The 19,434-nt window shown below is 37.2% G+C and overlaps 2 protein-coding genes across 2 annotated transcripts in view; one reads left to right on the top strand and one right to left on the bottom strand.

Annotated features, from left to right (window-relative positions):
- Positions 1-92: 92 nt before the first annotated feature.
- On the bottom strand, positions 93-2,699 carry LOC103479516 (zinc finger and SCAN domain-containing protein 21-like). The gene is made up of 2 exons (XM_008433991.2): positions 2,215-2,699; positions 93-1,540 (listed from the first exon to the last, which is right to left on the bottom strand). The coding sequence occupies exons 1-2, from the start codon at positions 2,513-2,515 to the stop codon at positions 648-650; spliced, it is 1,194 nt and encodes a 397-aa protein (XP_008432213.1). The 5' UTR covers positions 2,516-2,699; the 3' UTR covers positions 93-647.
- An 874-nt stretch (positions 2,700-3,573) lies between these two features.
- Positions 3,574-19,434, top strand: part of tesk2 (testis associated actin remodelling kinase 2) — a 39,333-nt gene continuing 23,472 nt past the window's right edge. The window contains exons 1-3 of the mRNA XM_008433990.2: positions 3,574-4,007; positions 10,839-11,266; positions 13,730-13,849. Of these exons, the coding sequence (XP_008432212.1) occupies positions 11,150-11,266; positions 13,730-13,849 (237 nt within the window). The 5' untranslated portion in view covers positions 3,574-4,007; positions 10,839-11,149. The remainder of the gene's footprint in view (positions 4,008-10,838; positions 11,267-13,729; positions 13,850-19,434) is intronic.

Raw genomic sequence — 19,434 nt, 5'->3', positions numbered from 1 at the left:
TGCAGCCAAGCATGTTTTAATGTTACACAATACAGTTTTACCAAGTTGCTCAAAGTCTAAACTGGCATTGTTGTGCATTTAAGGTGTAAAGTTTAGCTTCGACCAAACGCCCCCCAAAGGCATCCCAGCGCCCCCCTTTTGTAAGAATGTCCGCGAGCGCCCCCTGTCGTCCTCTGAACGCCCCCTGGGGGGCGGTACCGCCCACGTTGAGAACCGCTAATCTAGAGCTTTCTGCATGTTCTCCCTGTGCATTTGTGGGTTTTATCTGGATATTCTCACCGTCCAAAAAATTGTTAGGTTATTTGGCTTTCCTAAACTGGCCTTAGGAGTGTGTGTGTGTGTTGTCTTGTGTGTCCATATTCGCTTAACTGGTTAAATGAAAAATCTCCAAAGTTAGACCATTTTTTTTATTTGATTAATTGATTAATAAATTACAAAAATAATTAGTTGTAACCCCAAAATGTTTTTCTTAATGAATAAAACGGATGGACATTCAATCACAATAAAATAATTCGTTTTTGTCCTCAAATCCTAAGATGGTATTGTGCAACCGCTCCAAAGAAAAAATTAGCTACAATATTCCAGTAATATGAAAACACAGTAAATTCTAACTTTTATCCTCTTCTCTGTATTTGAATTAAAACATTTTAAGAAAGGGCCTCCTTGTGAGTTCGTTGATGAGTGCGCAGGTTACTCCTCTGGGAAAAACTCTTGCCACACATTTCACAAGTGTACGGTTTCTCCCCGGTGTGAATTCGCTGGTGGATCTGCAGATGGCTGACGCGGTCGAAGCTTTTACCACAGAAAGGGCAGATGTACCATTTCTCCTTGATGCGTCGACTCGCTGCAGCTTTGTGCAACTCCGGCTCATTTAAAGCAAACGGACTCCTGTCGGGGTTGAAAGCTGACGCGTTTTTAGTTCGCCATTGTTTTTCTAAAAAGAACCCAACAGCTGTTTCTCTTTCTGCATGGTGTGATGTTTGCTGACTTGGCTGTGATTGGCTGAAAGTCAGGGGAGCGCTGGATTTACTTGAAGCACCTTGAAGCGTCCTGCTGTCCCTTGCAAGCCGATCAGAATGAGCAGCCTCCGCCGAGTTATCGAAGATGTCCAGAGAGTTTTGAATAAGTAAAATTTCTGAGTCCAGATTGTGTGAAAGATGGTTTGGTTCGAAGAAGCAGTCAGAATCATCCTCCGTGTCGCTGTCTCCCACTAAAACAGACACCCAGTGCTGGGTCTCTTGTTCTGGTGCTGCTTCAGCACATCGTTGGAGCCGTTCATGGTGACCCACTGTGCTGCTTCTGGGATTCAAATCCACTTCCTGCTCCACAATCTCAACATCATCATCCTCTTCCAGCTTCACTACAGATTCCTCATCATCTCTATCTACGGATTCACAGAGATCCGACTTACGTTGCTTTGCAGCATTTTCCTTTTCTTCCATCTGAACAGGAAGCAGAGCTTCATTATTCCCTGAAGAGTCTGCTTTATCCTGAACGCTCTGATCTGAAGGCAGTGTCTGCACTGATTCTACTGAAAGCCCTGCAATAAAAACAGAAAAAGTCATCATAATGAGAATGAAATGTAAAAGGGAGTCATCTTATTAAGTTTAAGCAACAAAATGAATAATCTACAAATTAAATCAGTTGTACCAGCAACCTGTATATAAGAACATTCATTAGTTATTTATCATGTATAGAGCATGTGTTACAGTTTCTCACATGAAAAATTCAGATGCATCTAAATAAATTCACTGCAAGTTTAATTTCAGTATTCCAAATCAAAACTGAAGTTTATTTCAGCAGAATGATATATTTCAAGCATTTATGCATGTTGAACTGAATGGTTTGCAACTAATAAAAACTCAAAATTTGAATATTACATAATTGCAACAAAATAAGAATTTGTAATACAGAAATCTCAGTGAATGGAATTACTGAAGTAGGTTAATACAAGTTACATGACTACTAAAATAAAATAGATTGCTTTAATTCATTGAGCTGCAACTGCTCTTACCATGTTACCATGGTAGCAACAATATTCTCCAATTAAAAAGTGAGTACATAAAATTCTGTCATGCATATAGCTGCAATTGCGGAAAAATATTAGGGCCATTCTAAAAAGATTTCCGAGTTTAATCTAAGCATTTAGAGGTTAAAATCAGAATACTTGGATTTTTCCAATGGCCCATCCAGTGTTTTGGCTGCTGTTCCTACCTTCGCCGGCAGGTGGCGACAGATTATGTTGCTGCTCTCTTCTTGGTAAAGATGAGGACTTTGCTGCTTGAGAAAGAGCCGTTAAACGCTCGTTTTCCATTGACATCAGCTTTCTGTTCAGGGCTTTAATTTCGCTCTCTCTCCGAAGAAGCTCCACCTGAACCACAGCGAAACCCTCCTCCCACAGCTTGCTGATTTCCAAAACGGCCGCTTTAGCCAGCATCTCCATTATGGAGGTTAGCTTGCTCTGGAAAGCCACACAGTTGTTGTTGTTGCTGTTGCTGCTGCTGCTGTTAGCCATGTTTCTTCGGTTCGCTGGCTAAAGCAACGCCAGTAGGCTTTTACAGGACTTTTATATTCGACAACAAATCCAACAGCAGCAGAAGTTCTCACCTTAAAAGTTCACATTTACTGATTTGAGGCCAAACCATGGATGTGTAATACAATAGAAACAGGAAACGGTCATTAATCACGTGATAAGGATGTTCGGCGCTCTTGATTGGCTACAATTTCTGACCAGGAAAATATGACATTATGAAAGTCAATAGTGCTTCCCATGTCTGTCCACTAGGTGGGGCTGCATTCCCATCTCATTGAAAATAATGTTTTACAAAGAAAAATAAATAATTTTCAGGTATATCATTTGTAGGTAACTGTTTTAAACACACAAACAATGAAAAGTCTTATTCAAATTCCAAATCCAAAATATTCTGTCAACTCCAAAGGAAAATTAACTGTTGTTTTAACTCATATTAATTCAAATTCCTCAAAGAGTTATTGTAGATGGTGTTGACATGTAATGCATGCAGAATACTTGCAACCTAATTACTAGTCTGGAAGGTCACATCATGTTTTACTGCCATTTACCAAAGTTCACTTCTCTCTACTTTAGTGAAGACGTCAAGTCTTGGCTCTAAAAAGAACTATTCGTCAATCAGTCTTTATTTATAGAGCACCTTTATATGTACAATGTAAGTAACAACAACGAGCATGATAATAATAAAAACAATGCATTTAACACGACTAAACATAAAAAGCAAACTGAAAAAAAAATATAGCTACAGACTGTTTTAATGGTAATGAGCCAGAAGAAGCAGATTTAACACATATAAGTATAGATTCTAATATTAAGATTAGAGTTACAACTGTCTTCACAAATAACTAAAACTAACTAACTAGAAACGTTATTCTGCATTGTACAAAGCAGGTATAAATATATAAATGGACGAAAAGCTGGAAAATATTCAACTAACAGTGTCTCTAATCTTTTAACCAAATTAACTCCCACTATTTAAACCTTAATTAGCACATTTCCAATCTCAAACGCGACAAAGCAGCTCGCACGCTGATTGGCTGACAGACGTGCCCTTCCAAAGTGGGTGGAGTCAGAGCAGGGAGACGACGGAGCTGTCAAACACCGACAGTCGTTTGAAATATTATCAGAGGAGCGGATAACAAAACCGCAACACTTTACCAATGTGTAGACTAATTAACGACAGGAGTAAACTTTGTGTTAGATTTTGGTGTTCAACCGCTGGATAAAAGGACTTCTAAGCCGTTGTTGGGAGCAACTTGTTGTTAAGTGCGTGTTTTGCAGGCTCTCTCTCTCGGGCTAATGTGTGTTAGCTCTTCACTCCGCTTCAGTTTTGTTGACAAAACTAGCCCATTCGCTATCGTTGAGCTAGCTGCGGTGTTTCGGAGTTAGCTCGACATTTTCTCAGAAATGTATCCGGGTACAGGTATGGAGCCCAGCCCGGGCTGTTCCTGGAAACTCCTCCGTGAAATAAGACTAGGTGAGTAAAACTTTGAACACTAACAGGGGCAAACCTTAATAATGGCCACTGCCTCTGGTATTTGTTTACATTTTCTCTCCGGAGTTTGTATACGTTTAGCAAATTAAAAGAAGTCAATCTAGCGGTGTATATATTTTACCCACTTGTATAATTGCTGTCATTTACATCCAGGTAGTGACAGGTTTTTACTACCCGCCCCGTTAGTTTGTTCATTACTTGTAAGCCATTGAAGATTGACTGGCATGCACACACTTACACATAATGGATGTTTACCACAGTTGATTGCGGTCAGATATCAGACTGCTTTGCTTTTTCGTTTTGTGTGACCTCGCTAAAATGTTTTATTGTTTTATTATTTATGCTACTGTTGATTTGTGTGTAGAGAAGGAACATCTTAATGATCACTTAAATGTTTAAAGTGCTTTGCAGACATTGTGTGATTAGAGGCAAAAACGCCAAGTGATCAAATTCACTTGAAAAGACCAAGTGAATTTGGTCTTTTCAAACCAAATTCACTTGATTTATAAAGCACATTTAAAACAAGAAATTTGATTACAGTATTGTTCAGTAATAGAAAAATAAATTACTTATTTCTAAAAAGGCTGAGACACTAATAATTACAAGGAAACCTAATGGGAATTAATGTATTTTAAGCAGTTTGCTTTCAAAGTTTGCACCGGTACTGACTAATCCTCAAAGTGTTTGGCATCCCTTTGTAGAAACGGCTGCCATGAAGTGTTGAGATAACTGTTGATGAATCTTTTGCATCACTGTGGAGGAGTTCTGCCCCACTCTTAGTTGCAGAATTGTTTTGATTTGGCTACATTGAAGGGTTTTCAAGCATTAATGCTCGTTTAAGGTCATGCCACATCTTCTCAATCAGATTTAAGTACAGACTTTGACTAGGACACTCTAAAACATTGTCTTTCTGAGGTGTACTTGCTTGTGTGATGTTTTCTGCTGCTCCACCAAAGTGCAGAGCAGCCCCAGACCATCACACCACCACCACCACCACCACCACCACCGTGTTTCATAGGTCAATATGACATTTTTCTGAAATGCTATATTGGTTTTATGTCACATTCATCAGGAAACACACCTTCATAAAAAGACACACTTCTGCCTTCTGACACACTTCTGACAAAACAGTTTTTGAAAGGTCTTGGAGGTGATTAAGAAGGTTTTGGTAAAAGTGAACAATTACCTTGTCTAAGTTTTTAACTTTTAGATGAATACCAATCAGTCTGCTAGTTATTGTTAAACCATGAAGACTGACCTTGATAGAACTTGGAGAGGCATGCAGTTCTTTACATAAGTTAGTGTTGTTGGAGTAATTTTGTTTGGCCGGCCAGGCCACTTCTGGGGTGGTTCAATACTGTTCCATGTGTTTTCCATTTGTGGATAATGGCTCTCGCTGCACTTCACTGGATTCCCAAAGCCATAGAAATGATTTTGTCACCATTTCCTGACTGTCAATTGCTTTATTTTTCATTGGTTCTTGAATTTCTGTAGTTCTGGGCATGGTACGTTGCTGTTTAAGAGCCTTTAGCCTACTTTATGTTGTCAGATAGGTTCTGTCACTTTGTGATTCTCCAGGTCTGGCACTAATAAAACCTGATTGTATGTCAGAAAATGTAACTGTGAAGGGGGACATCTATTTTATTTACACTCTTAATGAACAGAATAATTTTAAACTCTGTTCTGCATTTACACTGCTCATTACCTTTGCTTGTTACTACAAGTTGCTTGATGATTTAATACATTCAGGTTGGACAGAAAAACAAAAATCAGATGACATCACAGCACCATAGCCTGAATCAAACTGGTCCCAAGAGGGGTCCTTGAGGAACACCAGAATTAACAGCTGTACAGGAGGAAAAATCTTCCCAGTTTCATGTTGACAACCAAACTATATCCTGAAACCTTACTGGAAGTTTTTGGTAATTTAGAATTAAACTAGTTAAGTTTATACATGAAGAAATGGCAGCTGGGAGATTGGCCTGCAGTTATTTAAACCTTTGCAGTGACATTAAACTATTTGCTGCAACCTTCACATCATAACATCACTTATCTTTTGATTTATTGATGACATGTCCCATTAGCCTGTAATCCACTAGGACACAGCTGGATAGCTGGATAGCTGTTCAGCGCCCTTCTCCAACCACTCCTACAGTATTCGGCCTGAGGCTGCCTTGGTGTTATGCCCCATCTGTTTTGAAGTAGCAACAGGCCACATTTTACACACAGGAAAAAAAGCCAGACTTTTACATTTCCACCCTTTTCCACCCGGTGTCCCTTTAGTGTGGTATTCTAAATGCATACCATTGGAATACGAAGCCAGCAGGGTATAGTTTGGAAACAAATATAGTAATCAACATGGGTGGTTTTTGCCTATATTTGTATTTTATCACTTGAAACGTCATTGAGGGTTATTATAGATGTAAAAAAAAAAAATACGCATATGAGATATACGAGCTTATTTTGCTTGTTTATTTCATGATATGAATTCCTCATCCCTGGATTTTTGCCATTATGGAAAATGTGAAAACTTTCCCTGTGATTCTTGCGACTCTGTATTAATAACTTGGTGGAAAATATCATAGAACTGAGCAGAGTTTGTGTACATAAAGCTATAAAAAGCTACGCTTAATAGCTCTTCAGGAAATATTTGGATAGAATTTGCACAACAGAATGGCACCAAAAGTTCAAGGAATACATTTACTAAATTAGTGTTTTTTTTCTTTGGGCTTTCTTTTCAATTTTTGGATCAGTATGGAGCATTTATTCAAGAAATGCATCCGTTCTCTTCTTGTAAAAGTTTGATGTTATTCTTGGTTTTAAAAATAAAAAATGTGTTTCTTCAATTTCAATAGTGAGCTAATCAACTTTATAGAGTAATTATTTATTACATAATAGGTCTAGAAAAATGTGGTTTTTGTAGGAGGAAAGCTAAATGACTCTGTGGATTGTAAAAAGTTGCTGACTCCTGATGTAAACAGTTATTTATACATTCATTTTTCTCTGCTACTTGTATAAAACATCACATCTAACACCATAAAACTATAGTGAGATAAAAGTATTGATGGTGATTATTGGTGCCAATATGGAAATCTTTTAAAAACATAGATATTTAAATTTGAAGAGGAAAAAAGTACAAATATCTTTCAAACTTAGACTGTTGTCACAAACAAAACATCTTATCTTTTATCTGTCTCTCAGTGGGTTTGTTTACTTGCAAATCAACAAAGCAGCTTTTGACCATAACACAAAAACTTATGATCAGATGTTTACCTAAAGTTGCAGCGTCTTAAAAATTTAAATGTATTCTAACCTTCCTAGCTTCTGCACAACAACACAATGCTTGGTTGAACTTATTACTTACTTATAGCAAGATTTACAAATTGCCAATTGATTTTCTAAACCTGACACACAGGCTTCACTCACCAACATCACCATGTCAGATGGAAAATCCTGCAAAACCTCTCGAGTGCAAACAAAAGATTAGAGTAAATAAACATGGCAGGCGAGGAAGAAGCAACGGTGATTGCTTGGGGACTATTTTAAATGGAACAAAAACAAAACAAAAAGACAACTCTGACGTCTACTGGACTTTCTGGTGTGTCGTTTGAGCAGATCACTCTGACCACCCCATGTACGGCAGGAATATTTCCTGAAATTATCTTTAGAGCCATCACAATAACCAGAACGTCTTTCAGATTGTCGAAAATGGAAGATCGGGTCAAAAATCAACATAATTATCTTGCTCTTAAGGGTATTGGAGTAAATGTTGCTGAACACAAATGCACACTTTTCAGATTTGTAGTTGCAAAAATTAAAACAAGTTTCATTTTATCACTTTACATGTGCTGACCGTTATCACATATATGTTTATTTCTATTAGTCTCCCAAATGAAATCCCAGTACAATACTTTGAAATTTGTAGTTTCTATGAAGCCACTGTACATAAAACATACTGCAGAATGATCCAATTAGTGGTTCTTTTGGCCCATAAACTGTCGTTCTACATTTATATATCTGTCAGAAGTCAGAGCTTTACTTTAACGTGTTGTTGTTGCTCACAGCCGCCCCTGCTCTGCAGTGATTCTGCTGGAGCCCAAGACAGCATGCTGAGGTCAGTGTTTTGTAAGATGCTGCAAAAACCACTGGTCTGCAAAGCAGCATGATGGAAAGTCTAAATAGCACCAGCATTCTCTGCATAGCTTAATTGGATTGTTGCTCTATTTATATACAACCTGATAATGGTAACAAAAGGGCTGCTTGCATGTCAGTTTCTTTTGCAAAATTATTTTCAGATTCAATTCAGCTTAGTATAGACAAACGCAGTTTGAATTTCAAATAGTTTATTAAGGGGTTACTTTTAAAAAGCAAAGGTAATATCTTTCTTCAAAACTGAAGTAATTCTTATTTAAGGAGATTTTTTTTACTTTCTTCAGTAGGCATGAGATGGTATGAGATTCTTACCAAATTGTACTTTTGTAGTAGAAATGCCACAGCTTCTCAGTATTATGGTATTTAAACAGTGGTGTTCTTAAGAGGGGGGCGGAAGGGGCATGGCTCCCCCTTGAAAAATGCTGGCCATCCTACTTCGCTGCCCTGAAAATGATGTTCATTTTATAGAAAGGCATACAACTTCATCATCTTAAATGAAGACATAATGTAAAACCCAATAAATAAATGATAATGTTGGCCATTCCTATGAAAATTTTCTAGGAGTGCCACTATATTATATATATATAAATTGCTTTTTTATGAAACAGAAAACTAACCATAGATGATTTTTTAATATTTGTTTTTTGTTGTTATTTAGATTTTTACAATTAGAAACAGACAAAACCATAATCACTTAACATGCATAGCTTCCCTCTCTAGTTTTAAAACAGTGTGACACTTTAAAAGATTGATAGGTTGCGTCCCACAGGATGATGCTGTCACCACCATGTGTTGTCTTTTATTTTTTACACCATAACTGTCTTATGTTTTTCTTTGCAATCAGTAATATTTACAGACATTTTCTTTCCTGTCAACAAGGGAAAAGTGCAGTGCACCTCCCTCACCACAGAAAGGGGGGCAACAAAGAGAGGAAAACTCTTTTTATTCCATCTCATTATAATGATTTTAAACTGTAGCTGTAATATGATGGTAAATTTAATTAGTTTGTAAGTTGTAGAAACTTGAACAACTTGATGCGGATAGTGTTTCCAAGCATAAGCTGCAGTTTAATAAGCAGTGATGGGTGGATTTGCAGGAATCAACATTCAAACTTGTGCTCATGTTTGGTAAAAAAGGGTAGAACACTTGATGAGGGGGTGTGAAAACAAAATCTCTTGCTGGCTGCTGCTCTCTGTTATGAATAACGACTGAGCTAATGTTCTACTTGCTGACCCATTCTCGTCGACTCGCTCACTTCCTCGCTAAAAGTGTCTCTGCTTTTGCGTCTAGATTGAAGCCTTTCGGAAAATAGGCAGGAAAGTTCATGCCTGGTACTTTGGGCTTGCATTTGTCTTGGCACAGGCAAAAAATGTTGTTTTTTCTGCTGTGCCATATTAGCAGGGCATAAAATGAAGTGTCATTGATAAAATAAATACTTTAAAAAAAGACAGAGGAGGTTGAAAATCCTTTTTAGGGCATGACTGGGACAGAAATGGGTTTCTCAAGCCATCCAGCTGGCCTGCAGCAACAATCCTAGTTTGTATATTTCTGTTGATGTGTTCAAATCTTTATAAAACTCACTTAAAATCTTGGGTTTCTACATGTATTCATTCTTATATCATTAAGCTGAATCTGTTATATTTTCGTCCTTTTCTTTTTCTTCACACACCAACTGTTTTGCAGCAAAGTTGAACTTTACATGATTGTTTACCTTTTCTAAATTAAGAAGATAAGCAACTGAGTAGAAGGCCGTTCCTGGCAGAACGGCTCAAAGCTGTGCCTCAGGTTTTAAATATCATAATGCACATCAGCTTTATGTGGCACAAGTTGACAAAGTTGCACAAGTTAATTAAAATGTGTTCAAAAATGATCTTTGACCTAAATGCTCTATTTATATTTTTACGTAGGAAGTTATGATACAATCTTACTTTTTTTTATACCACAGGTCAGTTTTAACATGTCTAAAGGAAAGATTAATATAGATCAGAGATGCACCTGGGTTTTCTGTTTCGCTTCCCTTTGAGTTCTGACATAGTAAATGGAAATTTTTACCAATTTAGTTTTATTTGTTCAGTTTTATTTTTCTAAGGAATGTTAAAAATAAAAGTGATGCAAGTCACTTGGTAGAGACGGCAGTTGTCACAGCATAGATTTTATTAAACAGTTGTTAATATTAAACATCTGTTTAAACATTAAACACTTTGTTATACACTAACATAATATTATGTGACTATCTTATATTAGCTCCACATTACGGTAAAACTGATGTATTTCACAGCAGTCAGGGTATTTTGGGGAAAATCTTCTTCTTATGTTTCTTTAACATTATGAAAGCTACGTTGTTTACACTGAGAGTAAAAAAAGTGCTGTAGCCACAGGCTGCCCTTCCTGCTCCTCTTTGTACCCTGCTGACTTTGTTTTGGCTGGCAGAACAGTTCGAAACTTGAACTATTCCCCAGCTTATCTCCCGTAATTGAACAATCGGCCCCTATTGCAACCACTGCGTTTGTTTTATTAATGCGTCTCCGTCTGCAGAAGTTGTTTCTATCGCCTTCATTTTAGCGCTTTTTGCATGTATGTGATCCGATAAGCAGTGACATTTTTGATAATTGAAGTATAAATCTCACTAATTCTTTCATATTCATCTTTTTTTTCCCCCAGCTCTTCAAGGATTGTCAAGCATGTGAAGATCTTGTCGTTCTGGACAATTCATGCTCAAGCAGTGAGGAACTGGACCGGTTGCTAAACGTAAAGGACATGAAAACAGGGACATCCAAAGTCAAATAAGAAAAAAAGAAAAACCTGAAGTCTATGTGTGTGATATATCTCCTACCACAACTCAAACTGACCACACACCGTGCTGCCGTGAAACCCTCGGCACCGTTAAGACACTCTATTCCTCTTGTCATGTGGGTACCTTACAGAAACAGGCCCATATTACCCTCACTGGTATCAGCTTCTTTTACATCGCCATGGACCGGAACAAACGCAACTCTATTGCTGGGTTCCCAACATGGCCGGAACGCCTCCAGGAGGACAGGGATGGAACCGGAGGCGTAGGAAACTGCGAGATGGGCCCGCCCTCACAGGTCAGTTCTTACAGCTTCTGGTACTTAATGAATGTAGTGGACGCTGTTGAGCCTAATTTGCGATATAAAAGCCAAGGAGCCTATCAGTTTCCATTCACAAAAGTTAAATCTATAGAGTAGGGGAGTCAAAATCATTTTAATTTTGGGCCGTATCAAGATTATGAACGTACCCAAAGTGCTGGTTGTGTTGATAAAACTCATTAACAAGCTGTTAAAATAATAATAACATACTTCTTAAATTTAAATAACACTGAACATATTTTCATATTGATGATTATTTCACACATTCTCTGCTAAATTAGAAAATATTTGCAAGGAATTTTGCAGGATTTGAACTTATGTATGACGATAAATATGAATTTCTTTACCAACCATGTTGATCACAGACTATAACTTGAGATCCAGTATGGCTGAGGCAGCAGTGGAGTAGAAATACTACCACCGGTTGCCATGGTTACCCCCCGTTGTCGTGCTGTTTTATCATTAGCTAACATGTTGAGAGCGTTCCACAACTATTTGCCACGCCATGATGAAACAAATTATACTACCAAGTTGACATCAGTGAATGGGAGACGCCTTAATGAGTCAAACATGTTTCATGTTGAGTTAATAAATGACGAGAAAACCATGGAAACGTACGGAAAATAAACATGTATCTGCGGTCATCAAGGCAGGTAGCAAACTAAACCATCAGAAATCAAAAGTCCAGGAGGCTGAACGAGAGGTTTTAAAAATTAAACCTCTGACAGCGGCGCCGGGTGAAGAGAGGCCCCGAGTTGTAAATAATTTTATTAGCCTAATTGAGAACAGCTTAAATAGTTAATATTACAGGCGACATGCACGGTACAGTGGGTGCTGACGCAGTGTGACGTCGATCGATAATCCCTCTATATTGAATAGAAAAAAAGAGAAACGCAATTATTGTGTATGAATTCTGTGAGGTTTTGTGTAACTGCACTTCGGAGGCTGAAATTGGATCAATATTTAATATATTCAATATTAAAGGTTCCAACCCTGAGCCTTCATGTGGCGTTTTACCCTCTATGCAACGACTCTTAATTACTTGGAGCAAGCATGAAATAAAAATCTTTTGAAACTTTCTTACTGTTTTTATGTGATAATAACAGACAGTTTCACAAACTGGATGCCAAGATATAAATATATATATGTATGTATTTTTCTTTTTTTTGTTTAATCCTTTTAATGAGTTTTTTGAAGTGGGCAAAGTGCTTTTCTTCTTTTTCCACAATATGGAAAGGACTCAGATTGCATAATCTTACTCAAGAGAGCATTTTATTGCTTTTCTTGTAAAGGTTGGATGAAAACCTAAAAATGGAACCAGATTGGTTCTTTAATTTTGTAATAAAAGCAAATAATAGGGGCTGTACTGCATTAGAAAGCCATTCAGTGGCTATATTACTGGTAAAATTTACAGCAGTGATATAAAATCCACATTTTCTTACGCCTCTTTTTTAAATAATCGTTTTTTTTTTTTTACTGTGCTTCCAGCTCTCTGAACTTCAGCCTCTTGATCACAGTCCTTTCTCTTCTGCAGGAAGTCTCCATTCAACAGGCCGAATTTCTTAAACCCACAAAAATTTCCTTTGTTAGCAAACAATTGAATTTTATGTATTAGAAAGGGCAGGCACATGTGTTGGTTACAAGATTACATTAAATTTGTTATGGAATTAAGTAGATTCAAACATAGGATGCATGCATATGTGTAAAAATGCACTGCAGATCATATAATGAGGTAAATATGTGAACACATTCGCTTTAAGAAATCAGTCCAGCTGTCATTGCAATCCTAACTTGTTAAAAAAAAAAAGACTGCATTAAAAGTGACATTTGTTGGCCCTTCCCATCACAGTTCTTTGTCAATATTTCCTTTTCGATTGAATGCAATTAAGTAATTACTGACCCTGCAAGTAATTCACCACCATTTATGATCATTTATTTGATCAAAGAGTCAAGTAGGTTTTTTGGTTCAAGATTTTCCTTTATTTAATTGGCCCGAGGGCAAAAGACGACTCTTTGAATTGTAAAGGTTGTTATTGATGGAAAAGATTCCTTAGTGAATTGTGCTTTTCGCAGCAAACATCCAAAATGAACAATTAGTGATTCGAATCCATTGGTTAAACAATTTATTTATGGATTGTTGTAGATTTTGATCTGCAAAAACACAAAAATGTGCTTTAGAATATAAATATTGCATCTCAGTGGGGGAGTTAAAGTGTACCAGCAGTAAATTTTAAGGTAAAATATGAAGAAAATGATAACAAAAGACTGTACAGTATCAGTTAAATTGAAAACGCCCTTCTAACTTTCTCCATCTTTTACCATTTATTTTCAAGTTTTTGAGCTCATCGTGAAGCAAGAGGCTGTAAATAAGCAGGAAAGTTTGGAATTTGGAGCATGAATATTATGTCACTTTTTTCACCTGTTTGTTCTTGTTTCGTCCAGGTGGGCAGGGTGTGTCCGTCCTCCTACAGAGCCCTTATCAGTGCCTTCTCCTGCCTGACACGCCTTGATGACTTCACCTGCGAGTGGATTGGCTCTGGGTTTTTCTCTGATGTTTTCAAGGTGGGTGGAGAGCGGAAATTACCTCCCTGTTTATCCTCTCTGAAGTTTTTTTTTTTTATGCTGAACCTTTAGATCCTTTGGATTTTCTTCTCATGTCCTCTCATTTTTGATTTCACACATCATCACCCAATTTGGAAAATTACAGAAGTGATAATGGGCCTTTCATGACTTTTCTATGACTTATTGGGTTGTGAAGGTTAGAATATCATATGAAGAAAAAGGTTGTGAGCAATTACTGTTTTTAAATTGATGCAGCTGTTGAACTGAAGGTATTTTTTAAATTTGATTTGACTCGGTCACCTTAGCGAGTTGAAAACTTAGTGTTATCTTCAGTATCTTTGACGTTTTGAAGTCAAGTTAAACATCACATAAATCCCTCTTTCCCTCCAGACGTGTCACTGGAGGTCACAAGCACTTTCACAACTACAAATTTGACTTTGTTTTACAAACTGTCATCTATCACAGTATTTACCACTTGCTGAATTATTGGAAGCCTGTCTGGGTGAAAATTTATAAGAACGATTTTGGTTTAGATAAACAAAGTGTAATGGCTGCTATTCTTTAGAATAAAGCACAGTTGCACAAAATTGTAAGTAATTTTGATTTTGTTGCATCATTCTCTGATACAAATCCATTTTTTTTTTTTTTTTTTTTTTTACATTTTCTCAGGCTTGTTTTTCACACATTTATTGCCCTCCACAATATTTGCTGTCCTTGATAAAGATGATATAAATATGTTAAAAAAAATTCTGCTTTTGCTGCAGTAGCAAAATCTCACTCTGGAACATTTTTCAATAATCCAACCTTTTGATTTGAGATAAATTCTGAAATGATTGTTTTGAACAAAATCATGACTGGCATCTGGACACATAGGCCCATTTCACTTGTTTTCTCTTCAAAATGCGAAAGACAGCAACACACGCCATTAAAGTAAGGCAACTGTGTTCAAAAGTCAGGTAAGGTCTCCTCTTGAACAACAGCTAATTTACGAGTTTATATTTAGAGCAGTCGTTTAAGACAATCATATCAAGATCACGAATGTCTTGCAGCAGAATATATCGATAAAATAATACATTACAATCTGGTAAAATATTGATAAATGTCTGCATTTGATGATTTCTTCTTAAAATTAAATAATATTGAACATCTTTTCACATTAATATAAAAACCACCAGCACACAACTGTTATCATGATTTATTTTCGTGTCCCACTAACGTCTAGACGGCTACAAAAAGCACTTATGGCGGGCCAGATTTGGCCCCCGGGCCTCGAGTTTGACACACGTATTTTCAGGGCTACAATACAAACCACAACGACTGTAAACGGCATAATGGAGAAGCATTGTTGTGATGACGTGCTGATTGGGGGAGTGTTGGAAAGAGTAGGAGATTCTTAAAGAGACAGAGGCCCAATTTAAATTGCAAAGTCAAGTTTGTTTTAAGTTATGTTTGATATATACATCATTTTAAAAACAACTGAAGCTAACATAGCTGCTTCATTGTGCTGTAAAATGGCACTATGTGCTTGGAAAGTACATAATGCCTCCTTTAGTATTGGATTCCCCCTTACTGAGTCTAATAAAAGTAAAACATGGGTTTAAAAAAAACACCTCTAGATTTTTATTAAAACCAATTCTGAGAAATTTAATAGGACCAGATGTCATTGTGGCTGGGTTTTACTCTCATTCTTAGTGTGAGACATTTATGACCTAACATTTCGCCTTCCTCTCTTTGTCAGGTGAAACACCCTCATGATTCCACTAAATATAGGTACCACCTCAGTCTAGTGGGAAATTCCTGTGACTAATGGTCTTATTACTGCAAAAAAAGAGAATCTGCATACTGACAAGATGGAAATGAAGATGAACACATTGTGCTGCTGAAATGCTTACACTCACAGGAGGGAGATATGTATGAAAAAATGGGGCAAATAATAAGGATGAAGGCTTGAGCTAAAAGAGAAGCGGAAACAAAAGAGAAAAACCTCTGATGTTAGAGAGTTGAGGTGAGGGAGACGAAAAAGGGGGGTTTAGATGAGGTTTTAGGTGTCCAGCGAGTACAAAGGAAGGCATAGACGGAGATGAAGAGGAGTTTGTGGGGAAGAGGTCGGTCGGATCTTGGATTCAGCAGGGTGGAAAAAATTAGAGGAGAGGGTTTGGAGGGGATGGACAAAGGGGTTAAGTTTTCCACTTGAAAGGAGAGCCGACAGAGGTGGGGGGAGACTTCAGAGGAAGATGGGAAAGAAAGATATTACTACTCCTGCTACTACTACTGCAGGGAATGATTAGGATTGGGCATCATGGTTTGTTTGAAGCCACAGAGCGGAGAAGAAGAGGGGAATCAGGAACACATGGAAACGGGGAGGAGGGGGATGTGAAGAGCGAGAAACCGGGGGGGTGTCAGAGGAGGATAGACGGATATGGGGGAGAAGGCCTTCAGAGGAGTGGCCATCTGTTGTTTCTGCTGCCCTGTGGTGGAGACTGTCGCCTCTTATAGCCAAACCCCCTCCTTTGAACTTGAACACAGAGATTTTTGTCTGTGGATGAGAGAGAGGGAAACGGGTACAGGAATCTCTGATTATATGAATCCATGATCCTATTGCGATGGCGTACTAGTAAATCTCCACCAAAAAATCTTGCTTTGAAAAAAAACGTGGGAATTTCTGTATTTGAACGGTTGAAAATTTACTAGAAAAAAAAAAGAAACATTTTGGAATTAATCTTGAAATTTTCTGTTTCAAAAGTTGCACATTTTCAACTTTCAAAACTGAAAATTTCTAAAAGTCAGAAATTTGTCAGAAAATACTCAGAAATGTTGATATTAATCTAATTTTCTAAATTAAAACATTGAAATTTCTGACTTTCAAAAGTAAATGTTTTTAGACCTTTAAAAATGTAAATATTTTAGATAATGTTTGACTTTTAAAACTCTAATAATATAAATACCACATTTCTTTGTCTTTTTTTTATTTATTTATTTTAGCAAATTTCTAAGATATTAATCTCAAATTTAGAATTTTTTTCTAGAAGATTTTTGACCTTCCAGACTCAGAAATGCCGTTGTTCTTTCTACCAAATTTCTGAGATGATTCTCATAATTTCAGATTTTTTTTTCCTAGCAAATTTTTGACTTTTCAAACTCAGAAATGTTATTTTTTTAATTTATTTTTCTTTACTTCTCCTTTTTTTTGTCTATCTTCAGTAACCCTAATGCACATATCCTGTAACTAATGGTAGTAATCCGTTGCCGTTCTTTCAAACTGCACATGTTTATATTTTTCATAACTCCTGTTGTCATTGAAACAAATGCAGTTCATTTTAGCTTTGTGTAGCTGTCAGTTCTGCTTTGTGTTGTAAATGATGCCATCTATTCATTGTTACTACACCTTTTTTTGAGGAAGACATTAAAATATATAGAATATGTCATTATTCTGACTTTTAGGCCAATTCATTAGGTACAAACAAATGCACAACATGTCATAGACATCATGTAACTATTTGCATTTATTTTTGATATTGTTAAATAATTTCCTGCTCCTAGCCTTCAGTCTGAAGTAGATGGAGGTGTCAGTGCAGTTGTGTCAGATTAGTTTCATCTCGATCTATAAATGTTTCTGCTTCCAGGAAATGAGTTAGCAAATTTAGGTAGGTGAGTGTGTCTGTGCACAGAAGCACAGTCACGTTGTGAGCGCCTCTCAGTGGTTTTGTAGGTTGATATTTCCTATTTGCCTGCATGCATCATCAGTTAATTTAAATGTGCTGCATTTTTTTTGTGGTGGTTTGATCTATTTTTACCTCACTGTCAAAGATTGTGAGGAAATGGGGATTTTTAATTTTTTTTAAATTTTTTGACTAGTTTAAAGGACATCTTTTTTGTTCCTGCTGTTTTGTAACATTTGAAATGTGGTTACTGTAACATTTCCGAGTAGTGGCTGTGCATTTAAGAGCAAACCTTAACGGTTTTAGAACTGGCATGATGCTGCAATCAACATCTTTCTGCGGTGACTTCCACCCAAGTCCGGTCAACCATAGATAAATGAATGCTGATGCTACCGCTATCTAAAAACTGAGATGCTCCCAGTGCACAACAGCACTAAATTGATTGTAGGGTTTTGAAAATGACACATGCACTCTGTTATCACGGATGGTCAGCAGTGACTAACCTCATTTCGCTTGTTTGTGTCGCCTTCTTTATCTGCTTCCTCTGGCGTCTCGCTGCATGTGCTAAATATGTGCTTAGCAAGTTTTACTCACAGAAGAGTTTTCAACATGCTGCCAAGGCCTTTTCTGCAACCATCATTAGTTTAAACTGAAACATAGGAGCAGTGGACTGTGACAGCAGCACAGCATTGGAATATTTTACCATCAGAATAAGAAGATTTCTGAATTTAAAGACTTTAGGACACATATATAGCATTAGCGGAAAAGTTAGCTGGCATATGAGCATTAGCTTTTCTTTCTGGAAATCACACTTAAAAACCTAGTATAGCCAAGGTTGTATGTTAACTATGTTAACTAAGGCTTTAAAAAAAACTGTAATTTGAAGCAGTTTTCACTGTAATCAAGTTTATTTGTAGAGCACATTTCAGCAACAAGACAGTTCAAATTGTTTTACATGATAAAAACATAACACGATAAACAAAAAGTTATACGGATTGTATGTGTTCCTGTAAAATAAATAAATGTTAAATCAACTGAATTTATATAGCAGCCACTTGTATTGACCACATAACCATATTCACGCAGTTTCACTAACAAACGCACACCGATGTGCAGATCGCTACGCAAGTCAGGTTTAAAGCTGGAGGATCTTAGCGCTGTCAATCATCCTCATGTATGCGCTGCTACCACCCTCTCTCCCTTGCTCTCTGTTGGGCTCCGCTGAGGGGAACTGCAGCTTGTTGTGAACGCTAAAGCCAGCTGCCGTTGCTATCGGTGACGGTGGATAAACATTTTTCCTGTAACGCTAATATAGGACCCTTGCTTCATATTGAATACATGCTGTTTGACTTCTCAATTGAATGCAAGGTTCCCAGTCGTGTGGGAGCCAAACAAACCCATATCATCACTCCTCCACCACCATGCTTGACACTTGGTTTCAGAAGTTTACTCTGTGAATGGTTTTCTCTAACTATGTTGATGTACATTATGGCCAAGCACCTCCATTTGCTCTCATCTCTCTTTGGAACATTGTTCCAGATGTTTTAGCAATTTATTTCTGTTCATATTTGTTCTGACCTTTTCTCATTATACCATTATGAAGTTTGACATTTAACAGGCACGTAGAGACTGGGAACTCTTTGTTTTTATGGGATGTTTTTAGCACTACATGCTGCAGTCTTGGTGAGAAATTGCTGGGAAGATTGGCAATTGTCCTTAATGTTTTCTGCTTGTGAATAATGTTTCTCACCATGGACTTTAGATTGCTTATAGATGACCTTTTAACTCTTCCCAGATTGAAGGGTTGCAACAATTGGTTCTCTGAGTTGAGTTTGGCATTGTGTTAAACTGATTTTTGCTGTTTAGTTAAATAAGTCCGTAATATCTGTTTTGTCCTGCTGAGAACAGATTTTAGCACCTAAAAGT

This window comes from Poecilia reticulata, linkage group LG17, assembly GCF_000633615.1.
Source record: "Poecilia reticulata strain Guanapo linkage group LG17, Guppy_female_1.0+MT, whole genome shotgun sequence".
Taxonomy (NCBI): domain Eukaryota; kingdom Metazoa; phylum Chordata; class Actinopteri; order Cyprinodontiformes; family Poeciliidae; genus Poecilia; species Poecilia reticulata.
This window is presented reverse-complemented; position numbering and strand designations above follow the sequence as displayed.